Consider the following 13,604-nt stretch of genomic DNA (forward strand, 5'->3'; position numbering starts at 1 on the left):
TAGGATATCTTAGGCGTGTGCATGAACCCCCTAAACTTCACAGAAATTTTTATTTCATCCCTCTCCTTTCCCAGCACATAGAGATTCAGGCGTACGTGGCTCATATTTTATTCTGCATGCACGGGAGCTTCAAGAGCAGGGCCCCGAGGGAAGACAGGAGGAGAAGGAGGGCGTAGGCGCTGGCACCAGGCTGAAGAGTGCACGGTGGCCCGTGAGGGGCGAAGGCGGCGAGCCGTCCTGCAAGGAGATGAGTGCAGCCTGACGCTGCTCTCGGGACACGTCCCCACGCAGGTCCAAAAGAGCAGAGACATGGTCCTCGCTGTATAGACACCAGAGATGCATTGGCCCTGCACGTCCCTTCCCTGGCTCCTCCCCCTTCCCCGCCCCACACCGTCCCCTCACCTCACGTCGGGAAATTGTTGCCTCAGGCCTGCCACCTCAAGGCCAAGCAGCGTGGGGTCCCGCAGGTTCAGCAACTCCCTCAAGGCGAGCAGCACCGGCGCACAATGCGAGTTCTCCTCCAGACCCTGGGCACATTGGAGTGGGGTTTCAGATCGCCCTAGGCTCCCACCCAATCACTGAGGCTCTTGCCCGTCTGCCCTCCCAACGAGCTCTCACCAAACCGAGGAAAAGCTCCTTAAGCTGGGCGGCATCGTGCCGCAGACGCTCGGCAGCCTGGGTCCGTTCGTCTGCATCCCGGCACACTAGGCGGCCTTGCATCAGCGCTCGTAGGTACTGCAATACCACGGTGCGCTCTGCCTCTGCCAACAGCAGCTGCAGGGTAGGTGATCAGAGGGACTATATCGCCTCTCCCATCCGACTGCCCCCTCCCAGTCCTTTCCACTGGACGCACTTTAACCGCGGGGCTCCTCACGCGCCAGAAATCCCGGCAGAAGCGCGACGTCTGATGGCACACACAGTCCAGCAACTCAGAGCTCGACAGCCACCGGCGCGAGGGCACAGACTCAAAGAGAGGCTGGGGAAAGAATGAGAGGAACTGGAGCTGGAGATATGAGCCGATCTGGCAATTCCTGCAGAGAATCCCAAAGGTACACCTTATCTCTCCCATCCTTATTCCGACGGGAAAGAAGCCTCACCTGGAGCTCCACTTGCAGTGCCTCCAATACCAGACGGCAGATCCTCCTCTGCAACTCGTCCAGCGCGGCTTCTATCGGAGCCAAGATCCCTGAAGTCACTCCGTCAGGTTGCAGGCTGGACACTGAGGAGCTGGACCAAAAACACGACTTCAGGACCAAGGCCAAGGCCTGAACGGGCCTCTGTGGTTCAGCCACTCCTACGCCACCTTGTGGCGCAAGTGTGTGGCGGGAGGGGGTTCCCTGCCCCTCTGAAGGTCTCAGGTACTGACCAAGCTAGGAGGGGTATTCTCAGAAGCTAGAAGAAGCTCACAGCCCAGCTGTTCCTGCCTCTAATTCACGATGTGACCTTGAGAAAGTCAGTTTTTTTGGTTTCTGCTTCCTTGTTTATAAGGGAAGGGAGCTAATCCCAATCAGGAGGAGCACAACTCAATCATTAATTTGTCTTTCTCCCTACCCCCATCACAAAGAACACAACACTCAAGAGGAAGGTAATTTTTCTTATTTCTGTCCACAAATGTAACCTCAGATATTACTGGGCACAGAGTATAGCCTTGATGAATATTTGCTGAAGGGATGAATAATGGCCCTATGTGCCAGGCACTGTGGTAGATATTATACATCTAATATCTCATGTGATTCTGAGACCATTCCATTATTACCCACAGAATACTAATGAGAAAATCAATACTCAAGAGATATTAGGTTACTTGGTCATGTCGATAGTAAATAACAAGACTAGGATTGGAACCCCTGAGTTTTATGGGCTCAAAGTTCTGAATGGCCTAGTGTGAGTGGGTGAAGGTGGTTTTTCTTGGGGTCCTTCTAGTACCTCAATGCTGTTTGGTGGTTGAAGGCGGCCAGGAGGTAGGGCACATAGTGAGGGGCCATGGCTTCCCCTCTGAGGTGATCTCTGGAGAATCGGATTAGAGCATCACTGAAGCTGCAACAGAAAGATGTGGCTGGACTTTCTGCTACTGTGGTACACCCACAAACCCAGCCCTGGTACTCCTGCCTGACTTCCAAATCCTGTTTGAAGGATTCCTTTCCTATTGGTATATACTATTCACTCAAATCCCCTTTAGGCTGTCCTGGGAGCAGAGTGGGGATTGGGAATGGGTCCATGCTTGGCAGACCTCCTCAAGAATGCGCCCAGTTCTGACAGTGCCATGCCATGCATCCGCTGCTGTAGCGACTCACTGACCAGGCTGGTCACACGAATATTCTCAGCCAGGATCTATAGGCAAAAATAGGCAACCATCAGCAGAGCCCTGAGCTCTGCCCTCCTCTCTGGCCATTCTCACTCACCTGCAGTACGATGGCTGGCATTGGTGAGTGGTAGAAGCCAGATGGGTCTGTGTTGGGCTCCTGCTCCCGGCCCCACTCAGCTATTTCCCCATCCAGTGCCTTCTGCAGCCACTGGGCCACACTTGCCTAGGAGAAAGAGCAAATGGCAGCAGGGTGGCAGGATGTAGCAGGGTAGTGACCCTGCCAAAGACAGGAAGGCTCTGAACTCTACAGATAAAGGCCACAGCTGATGGGCAGAGTGTCTCTTCCCTAACTTACCTGGACTTTGGCCACAAATGTTGCCTCCAGCTGTTCAATGTTCTCCAAGGTCAGGAGGGGCTCCAGCTGGGAAACATCAGCCTCAGGCCCCAACTCCAGGCTCCCCATCATTTCCTGCCTGGAGATGGGTGGCTCTGTGTCACACTGAGTTCTACCCCACCTCTAATCCTCCCACTTCTTGCCAAGGACACTGACCCCAAGTACACGTGCAGTGCCCAATGCAACAAGGCGAAGGCATCAGCAGCTCCCAGCTCAGGCCCTGCAAGGAGTTGCTGCAGGCTGCGGCGCAGGCCATTGTGCAGGGTGTGGGCCCAGAGCTGCACCACTTTGTAGTGTGGTGGGCAACAGGGTGCTACTAGTGCCTCTGCTGTGGCCAACTCAGCAGGCAGGGCCACTTGCAGAGCCTCCAGCCACCTTGCTAGGGCTCCTGGTTCAGGAAGTGTGGTTGTTGAAAAGTGGACTTGCTCCAGGCCTCTCTGTAGTGCACGCAGACAGCGTTGCCGCCAGTCTCGGGGAGCCTGCCCCACAGGAGTTGTGCGCCCAGCCTCCACTTCTGCCACACGAATAGCAGCCACCAGCAGGGCTGGATCTTCCCGTGCCAGCTTCCTGGCAGCCATTGCAGCTGTCTCCACAGCCTGGCTCAGTGCCTCAGCCAGAAGGCCCAGGCCCTGGAAGACTGGCAACTCAAGGCCCCCCAAAGGTGCCCATGTCTCTTCTTGCAGCTGCTCCAATTCCCGCAGGCTCACATATGCCTCCAAGAGCCTCTGGGCATCAATCAGGGTCTGCGTGTGGGCCATTGCAGCCGGCACTGATGGGGGAGAGAAGACAGATTTGGGTCTCAGCCTTCCCCCCTGTGCAATGGATACAGCAAGGGATACTGAGGCCCTGAGACTAGAGTGTTATATAAAATGTTTAATAACCAGTACAGTATTGACCAATTTGAAAGGATCCAGGCAAAATCCTAGCAGCCTGGTGGGTCATATGCAAACACTTGAGCTAAGAGAACAAGAAGAAAGCCATTCACCTCCAAATATATACACCTCATTAGAGAATTATTTCAATATGTTAGCAGTATATTAGTTCAGGCTAGCCACAGCCACTTGACTGGATTGTCCTCATCCAAAAATCCCATTCATGGGAAACCCAGGATGAGCTGATTTCACATGCTGTTTCATATGCCATTTGTGTGTTGTTGTTTTTTGGGGAGAGTGGTACCAGGGATTGAACTCAGGGGCACTCAACCACTGAGCCACATCCCCAGCCCTATTTTGTATTTTATTTAGAGACAGGGTCTCACTGAGTTACTTAGCACCTCGCCTTTGCTGAGGTTGTCTTTGAACTCGTGATCCTCCTGCCTCAGCCTTCTGAGCCACCAGGATTACAAGTGTGCATGTTCATGCCCAGCCATGCCATTTGTTTTTGTTTTTGAAATTTTATTTGTTTTTGTGATGTTGGGGATTGAACCCAGGGTTGAGCACATGCTAGGCAAGTGCTTTACACAGAGCTACACTTCCAGCCCCTCATATGCCATTTGAAGCCTGGTTTATTCTCTGGCTGGTTCCTAGTGCATCTCTCCATGCAGTCTCCCCACCAGAGCCCCAGCCCTTGATCAATGGTGGGCATTTGTGGACTCATTATTGGAAGCTGAGGCCCAGAGTCCTTGCTTACTCACCTGCCTGCAGCCGGGGCAGCAACTGAGACAGGGCCTGTAGTTGCTTGTGTTGGGAAACCTGCTCCCGAAGGGGCTTTAGGCTCTGTGAAGCCTGGGCCATACTCTTGAGCAACTCGTGGGCCTGGCTCAGGGCTTCACGGGTTCCCTGCACAGCCTCAAGGGCACGGGCCAGCTGCCACACACCAGTCTGCACACCTTCCAGATATGACTGCACCACTGACTGTGAAGAGAAGAGCCAGTGAGTCCAGGGAGCCCTAAAGCCCACTCCTAGTTCTGCTGTTCCTTGTCCTATACCTACCTTAATACGGGCTTCTAGGGAGCAAGTACGCTGCACCTCTCGACTGCGGTACTGGCCCAGCCTGGTCAGCTGTTCTGGCCGGTAGAAGATGCCTGAGGCCCACTTGAGTGCTGCACCCCTGGCCAGCTGCTCTGCCCTCTCCTGCTCTGGCCACTCAGGCCCTGAGCAAGAAAAGCCTGGACAACCATGTCAGTCAGGGAGGGCCTGTGGCTGCCAAACATGCTGCCCTTCCTGTTCCCCAGTCCATTCCCAGGACAATCCACTCCTCTTTGTCCTGTAGAGATCCAGGCAGACCTGGCAGGGAGGACCAAACCCCACATTCCCATATTTCTTGCCATCAACCCTTCCGCAACCCACCCACCAAGGCTCATACCACAGGGAAGTGCAGGCTTCATTTTGTCCTTGGCCGCTGAGTCCATCACGGGTCTGGAGGAGTCGGAAATGAAGTGGGAGCAAGGATGAGGATCTGGGTTAGAGAAGACAGAGTGGATGCTCCTTGTCTCCTTTAGGCTGTTGCCTCTGTTTAGGCTCCGCTGAAGAGAAGGGAGGTTCTTGCCCAGCCCCCTCAGGAAATGAGAGGGAGGCCAGTGTGATGGGGGAGGCACCTGGGAGGCCTTCACTTGTTGGGTTGGTGGGATGTGCCCCTGCTGATGCCAAGTGAGGCAGGGTGGAAACAGGCCTCACTTGGCATCTGAAAGAACCTGTTCCTTCTCTGAGATGGCCAGGACAGTTTGGTACAAAACTTACCAGACTTGACCAGATGTCCAGTTCTCCCTCCTCCACAAACAGCCTTGACCTTGAGAATGACCCTCTAGCCCAGGCAGAACTGGGCACGCCCTTCACTGTTCACGGGGCCTGGGTGACTCCAACCACTCTGGCACACAACAACAGAATTCCTCTCCCCAAGGAAGCCTCTCTTCCACTTCCCAGGCCAGAAGCCCCTCCCTCCCCAAGGCAGAAAGGAAGGAAGCTGAGTCTCTGGCATTTTATTCCCAACAGGAAAGAGCATCTGTACTGAGGTGGGGAGTGCTGGGCGCCACTTCCCGAGGGGCGGGGGTGGGGTGCTCTACTCCCTGTGATTATCAAGTCTTGACAAGCCCTGTAGTGCTCAGAGCAAAGACGTGAAGTAGATTCAGCCTCAACCCGGGATGAAGGGTAAAGTGTGCCCTGGGAGGAGGCTGTGTACCTCTCCACAGCAGAGGTCATAGACTGTAGTGAAGAGGGAGCACAGTGAGTGATGACAGGACAGAGGTCTGATGGCTGTGTTAATTCTGTGAGTGATAGGAGCCATGGAAGGGACTACAGGATAGTAATAATTTAGTGGATATTTGGTGCAACACCCAAATCCATCCTTCAAGGCAGAGGCCCTCATTCCCCAGCTGCCCATAGAGTAATCTGCTGAGGTTTCACAGCTACCAAGTGTAAGGCTCTGAATCAATACTAGGGTACAAAGGCTGGGTACCTGAACTGAAAATGTAACTCAGTGGTAGAGTGCTAGCTTAGCACAGATGAGGCCTTGGGTTTGATCTCTAGAACTGCAATAACAACAACAACAAAGACTGGAACACCTCAGAAGGCCTACCCTAATTTCAGAGCTATCTTACTTATAATTCCACTTGTCTTACTCCCTTACCAAGGTGGATCCTCAATAGACTTGATGCCAGCAAATCCTTGTATCAAAGTCTGTTTCCCAGAAAACTTGACCTAAAATAACAACAGTAATAAGTAATAACCATGTTAAAAATAACAAAAAGTCAGGTTCCATGGCGCTCTCCCATAATCCCAACTAATTCAGCTGAGGCAGGAGGATCGAAAGTTCCGCCTCAAAAATTAAAGAAATAAAAATAAAAAGGGCTGGGGCTATAGCTCAGTGGTAAAATGCCCCTGGGTTCAATCTCCATTATCACAAATAAACAAAACATACCAGCAAAAACATAATTCTTGCAACATGCCAGGAAGTGCTCTGAGGTCTTTCTTGTATTCTTACATAGGTAAACAGCTTTGTATTGGCAGGGAAGTGGTTGTAAAAGAGTTCCACGACCTCTGAGCACTGTAGTGTGGACAGAAAAGAAGATGACCCTGGGACCATGGAAGGAGGACAGGGATAAAGAGAAGTGGTCAAGCTAGATGTAGTTAGCGCTTGCTGCTTGGCAGGAAGTAAGGGGCAGAAAGAGGGTGAGGCAGCCTTTTCCAACAGTTTTTGGGGAGCAGGCTAGACTTATCAGGCAGTGTAGTCTCTCCTGAAAGGGCTGGGCAGATGGTTTGGGGCCAAGTTGGCAAGGAAGATTCCGACGGCTCCCTATTCTCTACTGTCGGGGCTGCTCGCTGACTTCCTCCACATCCCTCCCCGACTTGTCAGGGCTTGTTTTCGTCTTCTTCGGCACTTGGATATTTATGGATGTTCCCCGAAGTTTTACGCCCTTGTTTGCAGACAGGAATTGCGCCAGTTCCCTGGGAGGACACGAGGCGGAAGCGGAAGTAGCGACGGTGGCTCCGGCGGCAAGGAACGGAAGCGGAAGTGGCGGCGGCGCCGGCCTGGCCTGGCCTGGCTGAGGGGAGGCGGCGGGCGGGTGCGATGGCGGAGGCCGGGCCACAGGCGCCGCCGCCCCCGGGCACTCCAAGCCGGCATGAGAAGAGCCTGGGACTTCTCACCACCAAGTTCGTGTCACTTCTGCAGGAGGCCAAGGACGGCGTGCTTGACCTCAAGCTGGTGCGGCACGGGCTTAGGGGCAATAGGGGGAGCAGGATGGTGGGCCAGGCCTGCGCCGGTAGTAGGAACCCTTGGACGTCCCCGCTGAGTCTTCTGAGAGCTGGCCGCCATCCGTGTGCTTTCTCGCAGGAGAGAGGCCGGGGGCTGTTTCATTCATTCGGCCGAGGCCATTGAGCGTCACCTGTGAGCCAGGCTCCAGGCTGCAGGTGCTAGCCCTCGTGCCCTCCCTGGCAGATGAGGGGTAAAGAGCATCAAAACATCAGTTCAGATCTCTGCCAGGTCTCCTCACCCCGGGATCCCGAGCTCCTGTAGTGCCTAGAGGCACTACAGCGGGTTGGAACCCAGGCTACACCCTTCCCAGACCACCCAAACCAAATCTCAAGGTAGCTGGGGTACATCTGAGAGTGAGGCTGAGCACTCTACTCTCTTCTGCCCGCCAGGCAGCTGACACCTTAGCTGTGCGCCAGAAGCGGCGGATTTATGACATTACCAACGTGTTGGAAGGTATTGGGCTGATCGAGAAAAAATCCAAGAACAGCATCCAGTGGAAGTGAGTGGGGATATCTGGGAAAGCAGTGTGGTCACCTACCCAAAAGTGTCAGGGTCATGGGGTGGAGGGTGCCAGAGAGAGCAGGGGCCATGGGACTTGGAGTTCCTGGCAGTCCCTCTCAGTCTCATTCCCCCACTCAGGGGTGTGGGGCCTGGCTGCAACACTCGAGAGATTGCGGACAAGCTAATTGAGCTCAAGGCAGAAATTGAGGAGCTGCAGCAGCGGGAGCAAGAACTTGACCAGCACAAGGTGTGGGTGCAACAAAGCATCCGGAATGTCACAGAGGACGTGCAAAACAGCTGATATCCTCCTGGCGGTCCCTGCTTTGGGGGAGGGGGCAAAGGGCCCCTGGTTCAGCTGGGTTTGTTCCTTGTTGTCCTGGGCCCTGTCCCTCCTGGGAGGATGGAGCCTCATAGCCAGGTCCTAGCTTCAGGCTCCTTTCTAAGAGCCCCTCCTCTTCCATTCCTAGCCTGTGATCTCCCCACATGGACCCAGGCCCCAGAACTTCCCCTGAGGGTGTGTGTGTCACACCTTTGCTAAAGTGTTGGGTCTCCTTTGTGGTCTGACATCTGACATCACAGGCAGGGCATCAGCTGTTCTCCTTAACCCTCACACCTTGGCCTACGTGACTCATGAGGACATCTGCAGATGCTTTGCTGGTGAGCAGAGCCTGGGTAGGGGGAGATGGGGTAGGGCTAGGCTGAGCCACAGCCCTGAGTATCAGACTCAGTCCCCAAGGAGAGTTCCATTTCTTAAGATAGTCCCTGGGGTCTGCCCAAGGAGGAAGCAGGCAGGGTAAGTCCTCCATGTGAGGGTCACTGGGACTCCATTAGGCCTGCTATATGGAGCGAACCCAAGAATTCTGGGGTGGGTCCCTGGGTTTGCCCCCATCAACATTGACTTCTGGGTTTGTCTTGACAGTAGCACAAGGAAGAGAGTGTATATGTGTTTGTGGGTGACATATGCAGGGGACAGTGGTCCCCACTTCCACCCTGTAGTTAATTCAATTGCATTGTGGATACAAGAGCTATTACCCTGTATCCATTTTGTATTCCTCAGATTGGTTCTGGGAAAGGAACATTTGCCTTGGCCAATACACCATTCCTGGGGAACAGGATTGTTACTTGAAAAGTGAGATGCTCATGGCCAATGATCTTTCACTCCACAAATGTGTTTGAACCCATATTTCCTGGTTACTGACCTGGACTATTAGAGAAGCACTTTAGCTCTGCCCAGTCACTGTGGATATGGTGGAGGTCTGTTCTTTAGTTCCTTAGAGACTGATCTACCTTGCTCCAAGGGGCAGGCACCTCCATTCTCAGCTGACCCATTCTCATTCTAGGAGACACCCTCCTGGCCATCCGTGCCCCATCAGGCACCAGCCTAGAGGTGCCCATCCCAGAGGTGGGTACTCAGCCCAGTCAGGCGGTGTTAACTGAGGGCGGGTGCTGGCTGTGGAGTCTGATAAGTCAAGGGTGGGGTAGGTAAGGGGAGGCCTGGGGTTTGGGGTTATCTAGGAGGATGGGCAGCCTGGTTGTGAGGACACTGTTGCCCTGACCCAGGGTCAAGCAGGAGCTGTGCCTGCTTGTAATTTTACCTGTCCCTATCATCCACCTCTAGGGTCTCAATGGGCAGAAGAAGTACCAGATTCACCTGAAGAGCATGAGTGGCCCCATCGAAGTGCTGCTTGTGAATAAAGAGGCATTGAGTTCGCCACCTGTGGCTGTGCCTGTGCCACCACCTGAGGATCTGCTTCAGAGCCCACCTGCTATTCCTACCCCTCCACCTCTGCCCAAGCCTACCTTAGCTCAGCCCCAGGAAACTTCACGTCCAAGTAGTCCCCAGCTTACCACTCCCATCCATGTTCCTGGCAACACAGAAGTCCCAGGGGTAACGGGTCCAGCAGCTGAAATCACAGGTGAGGCCTAATGGGCAGCTGGTGACGGGGTTATCTTCTGGGGCCTGAGAAGCAATACCTCTGTTGTGGGGTGCCATACTCAAGAATTGGATTAGACTGTCAGGGTTGGTCTTTCCCTGGTCCCCACCTAATCCCCCTTGCCATGGCAGTGAATAAGCTTTTTTAAACAGGGAAGATCTGACAGTGTCTGACCTACTTTGGCAACCCCTCTTGGACCCATGTTGTCCAGGAGTCTTCCTCCTTATAGGACTTGTGCCTCTGTCTCCTTCAATGACTTGTTTCCGGGTTAACTCTTCTGGAGTGACTGGCAGTGCCTAATTCTTGGAAACCAGTCCAGAAGCCAGAACTGTGGTCTTTCTGGCCATGGGTTCTACCCAGCCAATTTCAATGACCCACTTTCTGCCCCCTGTGTGATTGGGTTTGGGAAATGTTGTTTCAGTGAGTGGTGGCTCTGGAACTGACAGCAAGGACAATGGTGAGCTCGGCTCACTCCCTCTAGGCCCAACAGCACTGGACACCCGGCCACTGCAGTCTTCTGCCCTGCTGGACAGCAGTAGTAGTAGCAGCAGCAGCACTAGCAGTTCATCCGGACCCAACCCTTCTACCTCCTTTGACCCCATCAAGGTGGAACCGACAGGTGGTGAGTATTTGTCCCTTCTATACCCACCCCACCTCAGGGGCAGCAGGGAAAGTCTAGCCTTAGCCCAGTACAGGTTGGGTGCAGAATTGGGGCTGGAACCCAGCCCTGCTTTGAACCCCTGTCTGATATCACCACTCTCTGCCAAAAGCAGAGTATCTGGCCTCTGAGTCAGTGCCAGTGCCCTTTTGCCTCCCTCTTGGGCTAACATGGAACTCCCTGGCCTTCTCTTAAGCCCTGCCTGTCACCTCTAAAAGCACCACTGAGTCTCCTACCCCACTGATTGACACTTGCTCCTCCATGTCACCATCCTTTCTTCCTTGTCTCTTCTCTATGTGAACCCCTGGAAAAAGTAATCCCTAGTCTCCTCCTTATCTCGATCTGATCATCATCAGTTGACAGCCAGCAGGGTCCCTGCCCCAGCTGTAGTAGTGCTGCTCTTAATGTGGTCCTGAACCCAGCAGGTTTCTGTAAGGCTGGACTCTGGTGTTCTCTCCTGATGTTATCCCTCTTTGGCTTTAATTATGCCAGTCCTTGCATCTTTCTGTGTATCCCAGTTGCTCTGTTCTGTTTCACACTGTGGAAGGCTCCGGCTATAGGTATAAGAATTCTCTAGCCTCCTCTTAGTGTACAACTTTTGCCTGACCTCCACACTTCTGTGGCATTGACTGTCCTCTTCGTCTCCAGTGAACGCTTCATTTCCACATGTCCTCAATTTAACTCATTTTCCTCCTGAAATTTGCTTTTCCATCTCCATGGGCACTCTACCACTGGCCCTAGTCACTCAGGCTGACTTGACACCTGGGTGTTACTCCAGTTCTTTCTTTGCTGCCCACCCCACATTGCCTAGTGAGGTCTATCTTGAGACATCCTTTTTGCATTCTCAGCACTCAGGGTAACTACTAGCCACCTTAATTCCAAACTTGTTAGCATCCTTCTCTTAATCCTTACTGACAGAATGATCTTTCTGAAATATAAACCTGACTTTGGCATTTCTCTTTTTATAAAAGTACCTTCATGGCTGGGAATATACTTCATTGGTAGTATGCAGGAGTCCCTGTTCAATCCCTAGCACCAAAATGAAAAAAAAGTATCTTCAATGGTTCCCTAAGTCCTTATGGGAAAAAAAAAAAAAAAAAATCCAAATTCCTAAACCTGGTTTATGGCATCCTTTTTGGTTCTCTCCAGTTTTATTTTCTTCCCATGTGTATCCTTCCCATATGTAGTAGGGGTCATCACCCTGTAGTATTGTTCCTTGTCAAAGTGTCTACCTCCTCCAGGTGACCCCACCTAAGGTGTAGCCTCTGAATTAGAAAGGTTATACCAGTCATTTGCAATGGGTCTGGTACCCTGGGCTCAGTACTGGGAAATTCAGGTGTAGCAGAAGAGACCAGAAAATAATACCAGCTTGGCCTGGGTTGGAGCCTACATATACTTAGCTATGTGGAGCCCTGGGTAGGTGAAGTAGGATCTGAGGAACATGGGACCTCTATTGTGACCAGGCTGGATCTCTACCTTGAACATGGCTTTTTTATTTTTATTTTTTGGTACCAGGGATTGAACCTGGGGCACTTTATCACTGAGCTAAATTCCCAGCCTTTTTTTTTTTTTTTTTTTTAATTTTTTTTTTGGTTATATGTTTTATTTAGAGCTAGGGTCTCACTGATTGCTTAGAGCCTCGATAAGTTGCTGAGGTTGGCTTTGAACTTGCCATCCTCCTGCCTCAGCCTCCTGAGCCGCTAGAATTATAGGTGTGCACCACTGTGCCCAGCTCAACCATGACTTTCTTGTCTTTCAGTTTTGGAACTCCCCAAAGAGCTGTCAGAAATCTTTGACCCGACACGAGGTAGGCTGCATTCCTTCTGGTGTTGGGGATGAGGAATGTAATTCATTGCATGTCACAGCTGTTGTTTGTCCCTTTTGAGGACCTTTTGGTTGTGGTTGGTACTCAGGACAAAGGGTGAAATCTCCTGATTGGGGTTAGGGGAATCTATTTCATGGATTTTGATGAGTGAAGTGGTATAGCTAGAATGTCACTGTGTTCTCTCTATTTTCAGAGTGTATGAGCTCAGAGCTGCTGGAGGAGCTGATGTCCTCAGAAGGTGGGTGGTATGGAGAGGTGGGGCCTCAGAAAGTGGATGGCTGTGGGCAGGAGCTTGGGTGGCTATTGGATGGGGCTTTGGCACAGGGCCTTAGCCTAGTGCTCTCTGCAGTGTTTGCCCCCCTACTTCGTCTCTCTCCACCCCCTGGAGACCACGATTACATCTACAACCTGGACGAGAGTGAAGGTGTCTGTGATCTCTTTGACGTGCCTGTTCTCAACCTCTGACAGGGATATACGCCGAATGGCTGGAACCCAGACTGTCTGAGTTGGGGGCTGCCTGGGGACTTTCCCCCACCCTGCCCTTAAAAGGCTTGAGAGCCACAGACTCCTGGCTTCCCCAGCCTTCCCACACTGCAGTTCTGGCCACACCTCCCACTCGTGTACTGGCGCTTGTACTGTGCTAGTAGAGCAAGGGAAAGGGGCTCAGCCCTCTCCATCACGGAGCCAAAGTGTTTGCCTCTTCTTTTCTGGAGCCTCCCCCATCCCAGGCTCAGCTGCTACCCAGTGGCACTGACCTGTCATTGTCCCCATAGGGCACCTTGTCCAGCACACTGCCCTGCTCCTGCCAGCCCCTCTCCCCAAAAAGAGGGAAAGGCAGGATGGAGCTGGGTACTTGCCAGCCACTACTCTAGCTTCCTTAATTACCTACTTACCCCAAGCTTCTCCTGGACCTCTCATGTGCCCCCCCCCCACTTCTGCTGGGCCCTGAGCCCAGGGAACCTGCAGGTGGCAGTGGTGGGTGGGTGGGGTGCTAACAAGAAGGAACTGAGGTCTTTAGCTAGAAATCCCTGCAGGTCAGTCCCTGAGGCTTGATTCCCCCGTAGCTCCCCTTCATTTCCATTTATTCATTTATCCTCATTTAGAGCCATTTGCAGAGATTTAGAAAGATTTACAGTAACGAATGGATTCCTATATAAAGATTATTTTTATACTTTTTGCAGCAAAAGGAAATTGTAATATTTGTACAGTGTCCAAATGAATAAAGACCATGCCTAAGGCTATCTCTGATCTGATTTTTTTGGGCCCCTCTCTGGGACTACGTTGGATTGGTGGCA

At 52.6% G+C, this 13,604-nt stretch overlaps 2 protein-coding genes across 8 annotated transcripts; one reads left to right on the forward strand and one right to left on the reverse strand.

The window, feature by feature from the left end:
- Positions 1–92: 92 nt before the first annotated feature.
- On the reverse strand, positions 93–7,140 carry Exoc3l1 (exocyst complex component 3 like 1). Of its 6 annotated transcripts, XM_040278944.2 has the most exons (15): positions 6,555–7,140; positions 6,264–6,334; positions 5,004–5,096; positions 4,631–4,806; positions 4,333–4,552; positions 2,856–3,468; positions 2,661–2,778; positions 2,403–2,528; positions 2,231–2,331; positions 1,927–2,037; positions 1,098–1,227; positions 854–976; positions 619–774; positions 403–527; positions 93–319 (listed from the first exon to the last, which is right to left on the reverse strand). In XM_040278944.2, exons 3-15 carry the CDS (start codon positions 5,047–5,049, stop codon positions 130–132), a joined length of 2,235 nt encoding a protein of 744 aa, XP_040134878.1. In that variant the 5' UTR covers positions 5,050–5,096; positions 6,264–6,334; positions 6,555–7,140; the 3' UTR covers positions 93–129. The 6 variants fall into 6 exon arrangements, 5 of the variants coding, with proteins under 5 accessions (XP_040134878.1, XP_077888610.1, XP_005318361.1 ...); XM_078032484.1 differs by lacking the exons at positions 6,264–6,334; positions 6,555–7,140 and adding an exon at positions 5,378–6,234 and having other exon boundaries at positions 5,004–5,056; XM_005318304.5 differs by lacking the exons at positions 6,264–6,334; positions 6,555–7,140 and adding an exon at positions 5,378–6,234.
- Positions 7,113–13,550, forward strand: E2f4 (E2F transcription factor 4). 2 transcript variants are annotated; one of them, XM_013366508.4, is made up of 10 exons: positions 7,113–7,340; positions 7,781–7,890; positions 8,031–8,192; positions 8,506–8,549; positions 9,233–9,294; positions 9,511–9,808; positions 10,308–10,448; positions 12,244–12,291; positions 12,503–12,547; positions 12,659–13,550. In XM_013366508.4, exons 1-10 carry the CDS (start codon positions 7,206–7,208, stop codon positions 12,772–12,774), a joined length of 1,161 nt encoding a protein of 386 aa, XP_013221962.1. In that variant the 5' UTR covers positions 7,113–7,205; the 3' UTR covers positions 12,775–13,550. The 2 variants fall into 2 exon arrangements, with proteins under 2 accessions (XP_013221962.1, XP_005318363.1); XM_005318306.5 differs by having other exon boundaries at positions 7,141–7,340; positions 10,248–10,448.
- The last annotated feature ends 54 nt before the right edge of the window (positions 13,551–13,604 follow it).

Source organism: Ictidomys tridecemlineatus, chromosome 15, assembly GCF_052094955.1.
Source record: "Ictidomys tridecemlineatus isolate mIctTri1 chromosome 15, mIctTri1.hap1, whole genome shotgun sequence".
Taxonomy (NCBI): Eukaryota; Metazoa; Chordata; class Mammalia; order Rodentia; family Sciuridae; genus Ictidomys; species Ictidomys tridecemlineatus.